Raw genomic sequence first — 18,425 nt, 5'->3', positions numbered from 1 at the left:
AGTGTTCATTTCAAATAGATTCCAATTGTCAATTGATAGAAAACATGGAAGTGCACTGTGAATTACGAGTATTTTTGCCTTTCCACGAAGCCAGGTATAAGGTCAGGATGGTAACTGTTAAAAGCTGACAAAATGTCTTTGATTCCCATTCCTGTTGAAATTACAAACCCAACTTCTCTTCTGAGTTTACGGTTTAGCCATGGGCTAAGAGTCTGAGTGAACTCCGGGAGTTGGTGATGGACAGGGAGGCCTGGCGAGCTGAGATTCACGGGGTCGCGAAGAGTCAGACACGACTGAGCGACAGAACCGAACTGAACTGAAGGTCTCAATAATAGGTACCCAAGTGACTTATAAGAAAAGTTACCACTTCGAGTTTTGTGTATTCACCTGAATAGTCAGGGAACTTTCACCTATTTTATTTAGGTTTTCATTTATTCAAATTCCAACCAGAAGCTAAATACAATTGGAAACCGGTAAGCACTAAGTTTTACTCCAAAGGAGTAGGATCATTCAGATTTACTCCAATAAAAGTATGCAACCCTTAAGCAAAGCTTTTCTTCATTTAAAGAAAAATAAAACAAACAAAAAAAAACTATCCAGTAGTCTTTCCTTATGTTCATTGCACAAAATGAGTTCTGCTTTTAGAACTTTGACACTCAATGGTGTTTTTTTTCCTCCCCGCACAATTTAAGATCCCAACTTTAATAACTTTTCTACATCAAAAAAACCCTAAGTTTTCCTTTAGGATGGTGTAAAAACCAGTATTTCTGCACAATTCACTGGAATTGTTTTTCTTTATAATAAAAATCTCTTCTTTTCAAAACCAAAAAACAAAAACCAAAAGTCCTCTACCTATTGTGGTTTCTGCAGCTATGAATGTATTTCTCAGTTTCATAGCCGTTTAGCTACTTCAGACTCCAGATCTGCTTTTACGTGTGTAACTGTGCACACTCGGCAGAATACTCTTTCATAACAGCAACTTGGGGAAAGAGATCTGGAAATAAAACACATACATTTATGAGTACCAGGAAACAAACATGACCCAGTAATATATGAGGCAAGACTGCCTACAATGAGATGCTCTTTAAAGATTTCTTTCCCATGGTTGTATCTTCTTTTTCTTTTTTAAACAACCACTTTTGGCCATTAGAATGAATCTGACACTGCTCTGAACAACGGTGATTATAGCAAAGCTATAAGTTTTAAAAACGTTTATACCTGTTACATTCACTTCTCACCCTCCAAATACTGATGACAGGTGTCAAAGAGGCCAACACCAGCACAAATGGAAAGACCATCAAAAATGAGTATCACCTTGTGCTTTCAGAAACATTTAAGCATTTCAGTGTACAATAGTCCTTTCATTTCACATTTTTAGTAAGATGCTGATGCAGTACAGCAAATATGCAAAGCATCTTCTTTCACACAGTCTGTGCAGAAGACATCTAATTTAAGTTCTGAGATACAAATGATTAAAAAAAAAAATCCAGGATGAACAAGTTTCAAAATGCATAGTGTTCTGTGCATGAGTCCATTTTTCTTTAAACTCTGAAAGAATCAAGTGGTAAGAAAAAAAAAAAAAAATATATTGCTGCTGCACTCTCTGATCTTCTCCATTTTGCTGGTCAGCACTCTATTCTGGCATGTAGGGATGGAGGTGATCCTCAATGGTGCCAACTGCCCAGTGGGTAAGCTGTTCCTGTGGCAGGTAGAGGCAGATGCTGCATAACTTGAAGATCGTAGCTTTGTTTTTTGGAGTCTGGAAGGGGAAAAAATTTTTAGAATATTCTTAAGAAGGACCTCAACATAACTGGCCAATTATCACATGAAAATCTCCCACAATTTATTAAGCACTTAAGAACACAGTAACAAAGCATATAGAGTAAGGCAAGAAATTATGGTCCCTATTCATAGGGAACTTGGTCTAGTTGGGACAGAACCTTGACACACGAAATACAGAAAAAGAGTCAACATGATACTAAATGTTTACAGAAATTTATGCAGACTTTAAAAAGTTATGAAAATCAGACTAGCTAAAAGAAATTAGGATTAAAGGCATATCATGGAGATAGATTTGAATAGAGATTTGCAATCACATTTGTATACAGAAAGACAGCAGATGTGGTGAGAGCAGGAGGTAGAGAAATCAGAAATAGGTTAAGAGATTTAAGCATATCCTGGGGTAAAGGACAAGGCCAAAGTATTAACAGATAAATCACACTCGTTGAGTATTTTTAAAAAGCAGTTACCATTTTAACATCTAACTTCTGATAAACAAGTGCAAGGTACTTCCACAAAAAACTATGGCTAGTCACAAAAAACTATGGCTAGTAAGTGGAAGCGGAGAAGGCAATGGCACCCCACTCCAGTACTCTTGCCTGGAAAATCCCATGGACAGAGAAGCCTGGTGGGCTGAAGTCCATGGGGTTGCTAAGAGTCGGACACGACTGAGTGACTTCACTTTTACTTTTCACTTTCATGCATTGGAGAAGGAAATGGCAGCCCACTCCAGTGTTCTTGCCTGGAGAATCCCAGGGACGGAGGAGCCTGGTGGGCTGCCATCTATGGGGTCACACAGAGTTGGACACGACTGAAGTGACTTAGCAGCAGCAGCAGTAAGTGGAAGATGAAGTCTGAACCCAGAACTGCCTTCAAAGTTTTGCATCTTTTCACTATAGCACCTCTTTAAAAAAAGGCAAAAGGAACAGAAGGTGGACTTTGCCAATGTCTGAAGCAGTCTATATACCTATGTACATAAATGAACCCAATACATATATTTTTTCATTTTAACTTTTAAAACCTAGGACTTTCATTTACTACTTTTATAGAAAAGAACATGATCACAGAAGTTATTTGTCCAAGGTCTCATGGCCAGTAAGTTACTGCGTGTATGTTAGAATCCGAATTCTAGGCATGAGCTTCTATACCACCACCCATTCAAAATTTTTTTGGTCTAGCCCTTATCATATACATTATGTTAGAACATAAAGGGGAGATCTCTGCTAGATGATTCCAATCAAATTTCTTAATTTCCTTAACTATAAAATAGGAGTAGTAAGATCTATACATCAAAAAACTATTATGAGGATTAAATGAGCTCATACACAGAAAGTATTGAGTTTCGTGCATAATACAGTTGACCCCTAAACAACATGGGTTTGGGCTGCTCAGGGCCCACACATAAGTAAATTTTTTCAATAAACATATTGGAAAAAATTTGAGATTTGTGAAAATTTGAAGAGATTCACAGATAAACCACATAGCCTTAAAGTATCAAAAAAAGAAAAAGGTTGTATCATGAATGCGTAAAATATTACGTACAGATGACATGACACTTAGACACAGGGATTGGAACACAGACCCTAAATGCAGTTGAAAATCTCCATGTATAATTTAGTCTTCCCTCCATATATACAGTTCCACATCAGCTAACTAAACCATGAATTCAGCCAACTGGACTGAGCAGTTATGTATTTATTGAAAAAATGTCATGTATAAGTGGACGAGTGCAGTTGAAACCTGTGTCATTCAAGGGTCACTGTAGACACTAGTTGAATATCCTGCTCTACAGTATTTTCTAAGTAACTCAAATGAAAGTATACTATAAGCAATTAAAAAGGATAAAAGAGTCAACCAAAAAATATTCACCACAGGAGCACTTAGGTAAATAAGAAACTAAAAACAAAAAAGGCCCAAAACAAAAAACACCCCACCTAAATTGTATGCTTTTCTATCAGCTTTATCACATGCTTCCAGTGAAATTAATTTTCTTAACTCCCAGTTTCTTTTACTTATAACTACACCATAAAATTACTTTCTATAAGGCACAAAATGTACAATCTTCCCAAATAGCCTATCAGCTCCTTGAAGGTAGCAGTATGACTCCCAATTCTAATTCTCTAGTACCTTGCACAGACTTGCTCAAATAAAAACAAAAATGTTCTGCACAATGCAGTTAATATTGTACTTAAAAAAAAAAAAAGTATTTAAAATCACCTTCTCAATGAGGCTTTCTCTGGTGACATTATCTAAGAATTCACACCAAACAGTGTAATTCCCTCTTTTCTCTTAGTATTTATTACTTACCTACTTCTAGGTTCCCCACAATGAAATGCCAACCCATAGAGCAGGAATTTCTAACTTGTTCACTGATATACAATATCTGACACTTAGCACTTATCTGTTGAATGAATGCTAAATAAATTACAATGATGCTATTTTTAACAATTAACAAAGTATCTATTACCCACTATAAATTCTAAGTGATGACATTTATTAGGCTTAGGTCCATAAGAATAAACATTTTACCCAATAAAAATCAATTTGGAATACTTGGACTGCTACTTAAATTGGAAATACTTAATTTAAAATACATGTGGACCTTTAAAATACAGATACGCTTTCATCCTTTTAGATATTTAAAAGATCTAGGCCAGTACTTCTCAAAACATAAATGTGTTATCAATCTCTTGAGGATTTTATTCAAAATACAGATTCTGATTATTGCAAACTGAATTCATGACTTTTAGAAAAGCTCCCCATGTAGATCTAACATGCAGCAGTTTGGGAACCAGTGTTCCAGGTTAAGATCAGGACATCTGTTTCTTGGTTTTTAAGTAACTTCAAAAATAATGCAATACTGAAGGGGCAAATCAGAATTAAGTAACGTACAGAAAACAATTTACTAACCAGTAAACTTTTAAAATGCGCCCTTGTGTGGTTTACCAAAAAAAAAAAAAAAGTTTACCTGCAAGTGCTGTCTGTCAATGAAGAGAAACACCGACTGGTTAGGATTGTTGACAACAATTCCAGTCTTGTCCTTTCGGCTCAGTACATGCAGAAACTGTTTTTCATAGTCACCGTGATGAAACTCAAATTTGGCCTACGAAATAAGACATTCACATGTAACCACAAGCATGTTACACTACCGAAAACATCTACTGCACCCACACGCATACAGGTGTGCTCTCCAATATGGTAACCAATAGAGGCTACTTACATTCATATTAATGAAATGGAATTGAAAACTCAGTTCTTTAATTGTACTGCCCACATTTCAAATGATCAATAGTCTCATTTGGTGGCTGGTGGCCACCATTCTAAATAATCTCTTGGGATACACAAGATTTCCTTGATCACAGAAAATTCTACTGCGTAGCACTTCGTAATTTGACCTTCTAGAAAAACTATACCGAAGTGACTAAATTTTAATACTCCTTTTAAGCCAAATATCATTAAATGAGATGTTCAGACCTACTCAGCTCAAGACTCCTACTTTAGTACTTAGTCCAATAACACCATCCATCTTTCTCTTATATAACAAAGAATGCTACAGATGGCTCTTGGAAAGAAATCTATTTATATTCCAATCCCAGGTGCACACCTCACTACTTACGTGACCTGTGCAAATCCCTTAACTTTTCTAAATTTCAACTTCCTCACCTATAAAATAAAAGGGCTCTAACCCATCAGTTAAGAGGAGTAAATGAAACATAAAACCCACACCTGAAATGTACTTCCAGGCCTCACAAAGGTGAGTATCTAAGGATACAGGAACCCCTCAAATTTAAAAAAAAATGTTTTTATACACATTTTTTTCATATTAGTAAAGTTTTTTACATTATGAAAAACAGTTATCAAGTCACTCATAACATTTTTTTGATTTTTTAACATGAGGAAGATTATCCAACAAAATGTCTATGGAGAAGCCAAATGACAGGTGAAAAGACCAGGCTAACAGGGAATTCAAGAAACCTGGAAACCTTACACAATCTGATATTTTAGAATAGTGAATTGTAAAAATGATTATTAGCCCATTTGGTTCAAACAATCTTTATTCTCCCATTATGTCAAAGACAGTAGAAAATACTAACATGAAAAAAAAGTCAGACCTTGCTGTCTAGGGTTTTACTACCCAGCAGTTTTTCTCATAAGCTATAACATAAAATATGGTATCCCCTACACATGACTCTACATAAAATATTGAATTATACTTTTGCACAATTCAAATAGTTATTGAACTCAATACGAAAAGCATGTTATTAGATAGTGACAAATATAAATAAGATAATCTCATTCTTAAGGGACTCACATACACTGAAGAGGAAAAGCAACATAAAAACGTAAATCCTAACTTACTTCAAACCTTTCCCAGAATACGATGTGGTTATTTGTAAAAAAAAAAAAAAAAAAAACCTTAAAATGGGTTCTTACTGTTAAAAGCACCATGAGAAGAAAGAATAACTTAACAGTAGACAATGAGGGCAGTATTAGCAGATGATTTTGGATTGGGCCTTGAAAGATGACAGTAATTTTCCCTGGGGAAAATAAAAATGGTAAGCAATTGGGAAAATGCCATTCTAGGAAACAACCTACACAAACACAAGTGTGTCAAAATCAAAACGATGCTCAAAAAAGACAGCTTCAAGTGTTTCACTATGGCATATATCAAGGTGGATGGAAGAGGCCAGTAGATACCACACTGACAAGAAATTTAAGTGAGACTGAAAAAGGCTCTGCATGTGTTTCTGTGGCAAATCAATTCTATCCTGCTTGAATAGAGTTCCCAGAGTTTTGGGAAGAATGGTCCACACGAAAAAGAAAACTAATAGGCAGCATGTAAGAAACAATTCCTGGAAGGAAAGTAATGAATGGTATAAGAGCGTGATGAAGAGCTAACCTGAGCAAAAGCATTAGGAATGAAGAGAAAAGAGTAGACCAGACCAACTTTAATAGTTCCTCCCTGTGCTTCACAGTACTATGAATATAGTGGAACTCAATATTTTAAAACAATCTTTACTGTGGTTTCTATTAAATCTCACTACTGAAGTATTCTGATTTTAAAATGCTTTTGAGTCAGAAAAAAAGGTGTGTGAGTTAAAGTTTGCCTTTCCTTCACCTATCTTGAGAGAATAAACTCTGTTATTTTTATTTAAGGTTTCTCATTCAGGATATTTATATTAAAATTACTTCAAAGAAGTATGTTTGTTTTTACACTGCTAATTATAAAAATATTATCTAAATCCTAGATAATCCTATATCCTACTGCTTATATTCAGTCCATAATTTAAGGTTTTATCATTCAGGGAACTTTCCACAGTACACGGTAGTGAGTTAAGAGCATAGGCTTTATAGTCAGTCTAGACTTAAGTCTTGACTACCACTTAACTGCATGACCTTGGATTTTTTACCTATATGACAGTTTCTTAGCAAAAGGAGGTTCCTATCTACCTAGTTTAAGGACTGAGATTCAACATACATCAAATTTTATTTGAAAGACAGCCTAGCAGTCAACACTCAACATAACAGCCATGATTTTAAAGAAAAGTAACACTTGAGAAGACTATTTTAATACAACTATTTTTTAAAAACAAGGTCTGAGAGAAAGACACGGTACTAGAAATTAAACGTACTGCGATAAGCAGATCTAAGTTTTTCAAATGGGAAATTCTGAACTGAAAAAAACAAAAACAAAAACCTAACAGGGCTCTGGAGAGCAGCACCATTAAGGTGTAAGACCTGCCCTGATAACATGCCTTTTCCATTTCTGTCTTCTATATTCAGCTTAAATTCTCCAGCACATTCATCTTAGTCAGATGTCATCAATTAAAACAACGCAAACAGAGGACGTTCACCTCTAGCCTATCGGCAAATGAACCTTAGAAAAATGACAACTTATTTGAGCTAATGTGTAGCAACATTACCATGGGGACAGAAGGAGGATACCAATTAGTCTATTACACCCAAAAGCACTATAAAGACACTTCGTTAGACTGGATAAAAGCAAAATTTTTTCAATGACAATTTTCACTGTCCTAAGCAATCAGTTCAAAATAAGCCTTGTAAAATTTAGCTTGGTATACTTAGTCTTTAAATAAACGTTAATTACTTCTTAGTTTGTCTGATTGTAAGTATGTTCATAGAAATTTATTAAACATAAATATATTTAAGTAAAAAAAGAAAAGTTACCTATATCTGACCTAAAACTAACCACAATTAACATTTTGGTGGATCTTGTACTTACAACCATGCACACACAGACAAATTACATCAACACACAGATAAATTCCCTTAAACAAAACATTAGAAATTGTCAAGCACATTAAATGACAAGTCAAACATAGCCAAATGTCAAGGAAAGTTAGTTAAGAACCACTACTAAATTCTTTTCTCCTATGAAGCTTTATATGCAAATCAACTCCTAGGAAAGGGTTTCTTCATTCATTTCTTAGATGAGATTCCTTTAAGAACCAGAGTTAAATACAAAGTATTTTAGAAGCGAGTGTGGTGGAGGGGAAGAGATTTCCTAAAGTTTATCTATGGGCCCCACTATAAACAAAGAAAGTGAAAGTGAAGTTGCTTAGTCGTGTCCGACTCTTTGCGACCCCATGGACTGTAGCCTATCAGGCTCCTCCGTCCGTGGGATTTTCCAGGCAAGAGTGCTAGAGTGGATTGCCATTTCCTTCTCCAGGCAATCTTCCCGACCCAGGAATCGAACCTGGGTATCCCGCATTGCAGGCAGACGCTTTACCGTCTGAGCCACCAGGGAAGCCATGTCTACCTTAAAACATTTGCTCTGACCATAATTTCAAAGACACACTGGGTAGTCAGAACCACCTCAATCTCATGCGATTCTATAATCCAAATGCTGTCCATTCTTACAACAGTCGAAAGGCCAGGAGGGACTTGTGAAGGAGAACCTATCAGAAAGCATATTCCTAAGGAATTTCTTAAATTGGACCCTATTCTCTGAGTTTTCAACTTATTTATGTGTTCACCACAGTTATTTTAGAATAAAATACCTGAACAGGCCTAAAAGGCTCATCAGATTCCTTCCACCTAGAGAACAGGAGACAGACAATTTTTTCAATATCATTCCGAGGCCAAAGAATGAAATCCATCTCCTGAGTACAGCCAATTACATCCTGTAAAATGCCACACACAAAAAAAACATTACTTTCAAATAAACAAAGCCATAACAAGCAATATCACAAATTACAGGGTCTGACTACAAAAACATTTTCAAGTGCAAAAGGTCCACTATACAGCTGACCCTTTAACAACCTGGGCAGGAATGAGACACCGATCAGAGTCGAAAACTGTGCATGTAACTTTATAGCCAGCCCCCCATATCTGTAGTTCTTTACCTGTGGATTCAACCAACTGTACACTGAGTAGTACTGTAAATTATTTATTTTAAAAAACCCACTTATAAGTGGGCCCTGACAGTTGCTGCAAATCCATGTTAAGGGTCTACCACATATTATGTCTTTTAAGAGGTGACAGTAATAGGACTGTATACAATCTGAATAGTTTATGACCTAATCTTAATTTTTATTTTTTAGAGTTCACATATAGTCAATCAGTCCAATATTCATCATATTGAGATCTAGTATACAATCTGAATAGTTTATGACCTAATCTTAATTTTTATTTTTTAGAGTTCACATATAGTCAATCAGTCCAATATTCATCATACTGAGATCTAAACTCATCAGTGCACAGTGAAAACTGCCAACTGAACCTCTCATTTTTTGTCTTTTAAGTTCTTGTACCATTATTTCCACTCTTAAAATCAGACCCTAATTAATAAAAGGTGTCCTGGAACTTCTAACTCACCGTATTACAGGTGAAATGCAATTTTTATCATATGCCAATTATTGAGGCCAATTAACCTCTTCCAGACCATTACATGGTTATCTCCAGCTGCCCCCCAAGCATACTAATGATGGGGCCCTCTTGTTCAAGTTACTTTGCCCACAGTAACTTTCAATGAGCTGGAGAAGTTTAGACAAACCGCCTCAAAAGTTCCTTATTTACAAGGGGCAAGATATTTTATTCTCCCCTGAAAAAGGAAATCTCTCAATATGTATATCATACATATTACAAAAGTAATATCATACATGAATCACAACAATGTACACCATTACCAACAGAGTAATGCCTAAAAAAGTTAAACATGGCTTTATTTAAATTCCGTTTTTAAAGAGACTTACGATCACCGTTCACTACCCATTCTCAGGAGGGAAAAAAAAAAAAGGCAAGTTTAACTCACAAAAGCCTACCCAATCAAGACCTAAAAACAGAACTCACCCTTCTCATAGACTGGTATCGAGGAGCATGGAGCTGCACCACATCTTTCTGTAAAAGCTCTATGGAACTTTCCAAAGAATAACTGGAATCTCGCACCCCTTTCAGGATATTTTCTTCATAATTATTTGTCATAACTGGTATAACCTCAGACACTTCAAAAAGTGCTGATTTTTTCTTCTAAAAGGAAAAAAAAAAAGTGTATTAACCTACTGGTAGCACATTGTCTCTTAACACCCAGAGTTCATAATACAATGTTTTGTAGCATTATTCTAACACAGCAAAATTCTTAACTGAAGCCATTTCCATACAGAAAACAGATTTTCAAACTAGGTGGATCCCTCTGTTCTTCCCTCAACCCCCTTACTTCCCAACCACACACAAACAGGCTATTATCAGAATGTTTAACTGCGTTTTTTTAGCATTACGGTAACCATACCAAGAACTTGTTTTGCACAGTATTCCTTAAACAATGAGAAACAAACACCAGACACCCCTGTGGTTAAAAAAATAAAACAGTGATTTACTCCTGATCCAAGTTCACTTAACTGGTTCTACGTACAGCAAAATCAAACTCTCAGCAGCTTAAAATCAAGGCTCTAGGGTCCATTTCCATTATCCCTTCTGGGTATTATGTAACTACAAATGTCAATATTCAAAAGGAAAGGAAAAAATGTCCACCAAACCTTCAAACTTAGTTAAGATCAAGAACTCATCAATTTAGGTTATAAAATTCATGAACTGCTCAAGACAACTGTCTGGATACTGGTCCAGTCAAAGATTTCCATAGGTGTGAGAAGAGCTAGATGATATAATTTTCAGCATCTGATAAATTAAATTCAGAGCTCTAGTCTATTTTTATCTCATGTTTCTAGTGAACCTACATTGTAATAGTGTCTATTAAAATCTAGTCTTTATCAATTCTGCAATTAACGAAAAAAGAAAAAAGCTAATCTGTGATATTCAATCTTGAGACAATCATTTCAAAACAAACCACTTTCGAAACCACTTTTTATGCTGTACCTAGCAGCTACAAGAGTTCTTAAATACTAATAACTTTAATACTGGGAATAAATACGTGAGAAACTTTCAAATTAAAGATATACCATGCCAAGATGGTGTTTTTGATGTGAAATTAGCTCACAACTTAAGCACAAAATCAAAGCAGTGTTTCCTTAATATTCAAAACCTAACCTCATGTTTAATAGAAATTGATTATCTAAGAAACTGTCCATTATTTTAAGTTGCCAGAAGTTTTTATCATGTTTTCCGTGACTGCTCACAACTCATTATTTGCTGTTTTACTGTGGGATTAATTCTAACACCAAAAAAACTGTACACTTCTTTTGGTCATGCTGTACTTCTAAAGACAAATTAACCGTTACAGTAATTAACTGCTCCTAAAAATAAAAGTGCATTCTATTTCACTAAATGTACTGTGAGAAAAGGTAAACTACAGCATGTAGCTTGACCAGAAAGCTTTCAGCAAGTAAACATTTTGATTTCAATTACTACTTTCAAACATTCTATATACCTAATCTTTAAATTCAGTAACCAAGTTCTCTATATAACTCCACGTAAATAAAATTTATTATAAAACAAAAATGCGAGTTTTACAATGCTACTCACCCCATGTTAACTAAAAGTGGATCCTGATACTCAGCTTTAGAATTACGTTATTTCCAAACCAATGAGCACACAAGCCTTTCATTCATGGTTACACCCTAACTCCTTTGACTGAGGTTAAAGTGCCAAAGTTAAAGCACACAAATGGAGACTTTTGTTCACCACTCTTTAACCCTAACCATGTAATATACACTTACAAAAAACCTTGTGCTAAATCACATTAAGAACTTTAAATTACCTTCTCCTTGAATACAAAGGCAATATACATCTTGAAGTCAAACTGGTCAGCTAGAGATTCTTTTTTCTTTCTAAGCTGAGCACGTAGTCTGTTCAGAGCTTGTTTCTTCCGGGAGTTTGGGTCCCCCATTTTGAAATACAGGTGGTACTAAAGCCTTTGGAAATTGTCACTAAACTATGGGCACTTTTTCTTAAGACTCAAGTACAACAGAAACAAGTCATTTTTTTTCCTGCTAATATGATTGTATAGCTAAAATCACGACTGCAACCCAAAAACTGCACCTTCTGGCAATATTAGGAGACTGTCATATTACAGGGTCAAGAAACAAAAGCTGCTGTCCAGTCATGTTTGGACAAGAATGGTTTGGGGTCAGATGGGGAAAAGGGAAGGGAAGGAAGGAAGGAAAGAGAAAATACTTGAACTAACTTTTTGGAAAACACATTTGGCTTAACTGCCAAAATAAAGGTGGGGGAACGGATAAACCTATTAGTAGGATTTAGGTGTGCAATGAAACACAGTTGACACCAGTCCAATCCTTAAAATCCATCCGGATCTTTTTTTCCCTCTTTTTAGAAAAGGAATAATGAAAAGAAATGAGGGGGACTGTGATCCTTACTTTCCAAATATCAAAAAGGAAAAAAAAAAAAAAAAAAAAGCCACCAAAATAACCTCCCCCCAAAACCAAACAGGGTAGGTGAATGAAACTGAAATATCCAATTGAACTTTACCCAGCCAGATTCATGGCTGTAGTACCTAATTAATTCTTAGTTATTTCAGATTTCACTATTGCTATGTATTATCAGTGCGTGTTATTGATTACACTTGGTGGTGAGCAAAGAGAAAAGTGCAAAATCGGTAGAGAAAGAAGGGGAGAGGTTCAGGGTTTCCCTGCAATCAACTACAGTGTATACCGGGGGCGGGCAGCTGTTGCCCAAAGGAGCCATAAGAAAAAACAGCGGAGTCATTACCAATTTCCCCATCACCCACATTTTCACCATCAGGCGGCTGCTAATGCTGCTGCCAAGGAGAATCATGATGGCAGAAGAAAAAGGGGTATATATAACACGATATAATAATGATTCCGGCTCTGTGGTTAGACCTGATTAATGCCCGGGATCCCAACACCCCAAGTCCTGCAATGAGTCCTACATTCCCCGACGAGGGACCGTTCCCTATGAATCTGCCCGCGTGCAAGATCGTGGGGAGTGAGACTTATCTTCTTGTAAGCATTGCTGAGGCAAAGGTGGCGGGTTCTTTCTCCCAAAGCCCAGGCAGTGCCCGGGGACCACCTGCCTTCCACCCCCCGGAGGTCCCACCCCCACCCTTTGCCTTCAGCGGCAGCGACTCACTCGCACCACGGGAGACACTGGATCACTCGGGTTTTCACTCATTTCATCGTGGAAACAATCCCCGCCCAGGTAGAGGAGGCGGGAGAGGGTAAAGGGGAAGGATCAATGGGAAGAAAAGAAAATAATTGCGTTAATATTAATTACTTTTTAAAGTATGCCCACCCCACCCCACCCAAGAAAAGAAAAAAGAAAAAAAGAAAAACTAAGTTCCCGGATTCCGGATTCAGCTCTCACGTTGAACAGACCATGTTTCCCGAGTTTGGATGGTTTAGGGCGGGGTCGTTAGTTGGCTTCCCGAAGGAACAGGGGGGGATGGACTGGAGGCGGCTGGGGCGGGGTGGGTGACGGGGAAGTCCCCTCCCTGTCCCCGCGGAGACCGGGACTGGCTGACCGACTCTCGGGCGGGGTTCGGGCCCTCTAGCCGCAGCCTGCGGGCGGAGCGGTGGCGGCGGCGGTGGGGGCGCTGCTCGCAGCACGGGCAGGAGCCATGTCAAGAGAAAACCACCAGCCAACTGAACCCCTCCATCCCCGCTGCAGTGCGCACTGTGACCGGGCCGCCCGCGCTGCTGCCGCCGCTCAGCCCCCACCTGGGACCCATAGTCTGGCTCGGCGCCCCGGGCGGCGGCGGACGGGAAGAACGCGGGGACGGCGGCGACGGCGAGAGAAAAAGAGAGGAGGAAAAACGAGGAGGAAGGGGGAGGGGGGGTTGGATTTGTACTGGCGGCGGAGAGGGATGAGAGGAAGGGGAGGGGAGCCCTGCGCTAAAGGGGGTCTGTCAGCGAAGAAAACCCCCCAAAATAAAAAGTTATTTCAGTTCAAGCATCTGCTCTGGAGTCTTTCTTCTCCGCACGGATCGAGTTCCGGCTCTCGGAAAGAAGGTCGAGGAGACCCGGAGGGGGGAGAAGCCGAAGCGGAGGGTGAGCGTCCGCGGTGGCACAGCCTGGTTTCCCCCCCCACCGGTGGCTGCGGAAGCGACAGCGGCGGCCTCGGCGCCTCCCAGGTCCGGGGCAGAGTCGCGTTTGAGACGAGAAGCGAGAACAAACAACTTAAAATGGCAGCGACGGCCGCTGCGTCACCCGCCCCTCACCGGCACCGCCCCGAACGCTCTGCGGCTGCGCACCGCGCGGGCCGCCACCATCTGCGCAGGGGCGAAGGGGGAGAGAAAACGGGCTGGGGGGAAGGTTTACATGGTTCTCAAGGAGGGAGAAAGGAAGAGCAGGGGCAAAGGGTGTACGCAAGCTTTGAAATGGGTGACTCTCCGAGCTGAAGCTTCTTGGTTAACACTCCTGCCTCAAAAGATGAGTTTGAGACTAGACATCTCCCCCTCTTGTCCAGAATGCAGTTTCTATGGGGCGTGAAAGGGCCGACCCAATCTCCCTCCGCCCTTTCTGTCAGGAGGGCCCGGCTCTCGAGCGGGCTCCTCGCCCCGCCCCCGCAGTCGTCATAAAGCCACGCCCTTACGCCCTCCCCGACGGAGCACCCGGATGGAATCGCCCTGCCCTCATTTCGTGCTCCCTGACTCTACTGGGGCGCGGGAGAGGCGGAGCCGGTGGGCGGAGAGAATGCGAAGGTGGGGCGGGGTGGAGGAGGAAAAGGGAAGTGTTTGTGCCGAGGGGAGGTGGAGACGCTCATTTCAGTTCGTCGCGGTTTTGTTTCTCAACCACTGATTGGCAGGCTTTTTGTGGGTCTGCCCCGCGGTTTCCTGCAGCTGAGCGTTCGTTTCCAATACCTGGACTTGAAACGGCTAAGCCGCCGAAAATGGCTTATGTTGGTCTCACGTGGCTGTCTGTTTTTCACCTTTCCACGTGCGCAGAGAAGGGAGGGGGAGGGTCCTCAAGCTCCGAAGAAGGTCAAAGACGCCGTTGGAGCGTTGGTCTTGTGGCTTAGGAGGAAAACTGCGGAACCTGCCCCGTGCATCATTTTAACCCTACTTGGAGAACACAATTTCTATGACAGTTCGCCACTCAGGACCTTAGACCCTGGGACCTGTCCCTTAGGTGGTTCCGCAAAATATGAAGAGCGTATGTGTTGGACGGACCCACACGTCTTCGAATCACACCTCTTTGGCTCCAAAGAGCAATTAGTCCCATTTTTCAGAGCTCTAATGTACCTATAAAACGAAGCTATATAAATAAGAAATCCGCAAAGGTCAACATTCAATGAAAGCAAAAGCAAAATACTCTTTTATGCACTACTCTGTGATGAAATTTTAGAACTCTGTTGGTTCCCCAAATTATTGCTCTTCACTTGGTAAAATCAAAATAGATTACCTGTAATGACTCCCCCCCCCCTTTTAACCCATGAACCAAAAGATTAATTATACCCACCCTTAAAAATAAATTGCAACTAAAAGATGATATTTCTGGATTTCCAAATTATTACTGTGTGTTTTAGTCGATCAGTCATGTTGGACTCTTCGCGACCCCATGGGGTGTTGCCCACCAGGCTGTCAATCCATGTGATTTTTGAGGCAAGAATACTGGAGTGGGTTGCCATTTCCTTCTCCAGGTAATCTTCCTGACCCAGGGACCAAACCCGGGTCTCCTGCATTGTAGGCAGACTCTTTACCGTCTGAGCTACTAGAGAAGCCTTAACAATAAACACAGCATTTTGCTAGTGCTTCCCTGATTGATTTTCACAATCACAATTTTTTTGATTTTCACAATTGATTTTCACAATTTTTCTGTAGTAATAACTACAGAAAACTCACAAGGATAAAACAGGATTTCAGGTAGTTTAGGACACTGGTTTTAAAGAAAGACATTTTAAAAATAGCAAAGGTTCATGTCTTCTTGATCTGGGCTTGATTTGTATCCATGATCAGCTCCTTCTCCTGTCTGACTCTTTGCGACCCCATGAAGTGCAGCACACCAGGCCTTGCTGTCCATCACCAACTCCTGGAGTTTATTCAAACTCAAGTCCATTGAGTCGGTGATGCCATCCAGCCATTTCATCCTCTGTCGTCCCCTTCTCCTCCTGCCCCCAATCCCTCCCAGCATCAGAATCTTTTCCAATGAGTCAACTCTTCGCATGAGGTGGCCAAAGTACTGGAGTTTCAGCTTTAGCATCAGTCCTTCCAAAGAACACCTAGGACTGATCTCCTTCAGAATGGACTGGTTGGATCTCCTTGCAGTCCAAGGGACTCTTAAGAGTCTTCTGCAACACCACAGTTCAAAAGCATCAATTCTTCACACTCAGCTTTCTTTATAGTCCAACTCTCACATCCATAATGACTACTGGAAAAACCATAGCCTTGACTAGACGGTCCTTTGTTGGCAAAGTAATGTCTCTGCTTTTGAATATACTATCTAGGTTGGTCATAACTTTCCTTCCAAGGAGTAAGCATCTTTTAATTTCATGGCTGCAATCACCATCTGCAGTGATTTTGGAGCCCCCAAAAATAAAGCTCCTTAGAAGATCAGCTCCTTAGAAGAGTTTTTTTTTTTTTAAATAACAGCTTTATTTGAAATATAATTCACATACCACAAAATGTACTGACTTAAACTATACATTTCAATTGATTTCACTATATTCACAGAATTGTACAGCCATCACCAGAAATTTCGAACATTTTCATCACTCAAACAAAAACCCCCATACCCAGTAGCAGTCACTCGGCTCCTTCCTCTTCCAGCCCAACCACTACTCTATGTTCTGTCTCCATAGCTTTTCCTGTTTTGGAAATTTCATATAAATGGAATCATACAATACATGGTCCTTGTGACTGGCTTCTTTACTTGGCCTAATGTTTTCAAGGTTCATCCATGTTGTAGCATGTCTCAATACTTTTTTTTATTGCTTAATAACATTCCATTGTATGGCTCTTCCATATTCTGTTTATCCATTCATCAGTTTAGGGACTTTTAGGTTATTCTGCTTTTTGACTATTAAGAATAATCTTGCTATGAGCATTTATGTAAATGTTTTTGTGTAGACATTTATTTTCCGTACCCTTGGGTAAAATTATAGGGGCAGATGTTAACTTTAATCAGTTGAGAAACTGCCGAACTATTTTTACAAAGTGATGACACCATTTTACATTTTGGATAGCAGTGTATAAGGGCTCTAATTTCACCACATCATTGTTATTATCTGTCTTTTTTATTATAGTCATCCTACTGGGTGTGAAGTGGGTATCTCAATGTTGATTTCCATTTGCCTTTCCTTAACGATCATCAGAGAAGGCAATGGCACCCCACTCCAGTACTCTTGCCTAGAAAATCCCACGGATGTAGGAGCTGGGTAGGCTGCTGTCCATGGGGTCTCTAAAAGTCGGACACGACTGAGCAACTTCACTTTCACTTTTCACTTTCATGCATTGGAGAAGGAAATGTCAACACACTCCACTGTTCTTGGCTGGAGAATCCCAGGGACAGGGGAGCCTGATGGGCTTCCATCTATGGGGTCACACAGAGTCGGGACACGACTGAAGCGACATAGCAGCAGCAGCAACGATCAATGGTGTTGAACATCTTTTTGACCATTCTTCTGTCTCCTTTGGAGAAATTTCTAATCAGAGATTTTGTCCATTTTGGGAGTTGGGTTTCTTATCTTTTTATTATTGAGATGTAGGAGTTCTTTTCACTTTCATGCATTGGAGAAGGAAATGGCAACCCACTCCAGTATTCTTGCCTGGAGAATCCCAGGGACAGAGGAGCCTGGTGGGCTGCCGTCTCTGGGGTCACACAGAGTCGGACACGACTGAATCGACTTAGCAGCAGCAGCAGCAGCAGGAGTTCTTTATTCTAGCTACAAGTCCCTTATCAGATATATAATTTGCCAATATTTGCTCCCATTCTACAGGTTGTGGGTTTTCCCTTTCTTGATGATGGTCTTTGAAACACAGAAGTTTTAAATTTTGTTGAAATCCATTTTATCTGGTTTCAATTTTGCTACTTGTGCTTTTCGTGTCCTAACTATGAAACCACTGAAATTTTTTTATACTACTATGATAATCGTTTCCTTCCAAGGAGTAAGCCCAACCACTACTTACTTTAATTTCATTTCACCATGAAATTAAAAAATTACTCCTTGGAAGAAAAGTTATGACCAATCTAGACAGCATACTAAAAAGCAGAGACATTACTTTGCCAACAAAGGACCGTCTAGTCAAGGCTATGGTT

The 18,425-nt window shown here is 39.5% G+C and overlaps 1 protein-coding gene across 2 annotated transcripts; it reads right to left on the bottom strand.

Annotated features, from left to right (window-relative positions):
* Nucleotides 1-373: 373 nt before the first annotated feature.
* Nucleotides 374-14,323, bottom strand: C23H6orf62 (chromosome 23 C6orf62 homolog). 2 transcript variants are annotated; one of them, XM_005223770.5, is made up of 5 exons: nucleotides 13,303-14,323; nucleotides 10,093-10,269; nucleotides 8,802-8,924; nucleotides 4,748-4,882; nucleotides 374-1,759 (listed from the first exon to the last, which is right to left on the bottom strand). In XM_005223770.5, the coding sequence occupies exons 1-5, from the start codon at nucleotides 13,342-13,344 to the stop codon at nucleotides 1,634-1,636; spliced, it is 603 nt and encodes a 200-aa protein (XP_005223827.1). In that variant the 5' UTR covers nucleotides 13,345-14,323; the 3' UTR covers nucleotides 374-1,633.
* Between the last annotated feature and the right edge of the window lie 4,102 nt (nucleotides 14,324-18,425).

This window comes from Bos taurus, chromosome 23, assembly GCF_002263795.3.
Source record: "Bos taurus isolate L1 Dominette 01449 registration number 42190680 breed Hereford chromosome 23, ARS-UCD2.0, whole genome shotgun sequence".
Classification (NCBI taxonomy): domain Eukaryota; kingdom Metazoa; phylum Chordata; class Mammalia; order Artiodactyla; family Bovidae; genus Bos; species Bos taurus.
Note: the sequence above shows the minus strand (reverse complement) of the source record. Positions and strands in the feature narration are given on the sequence as shown.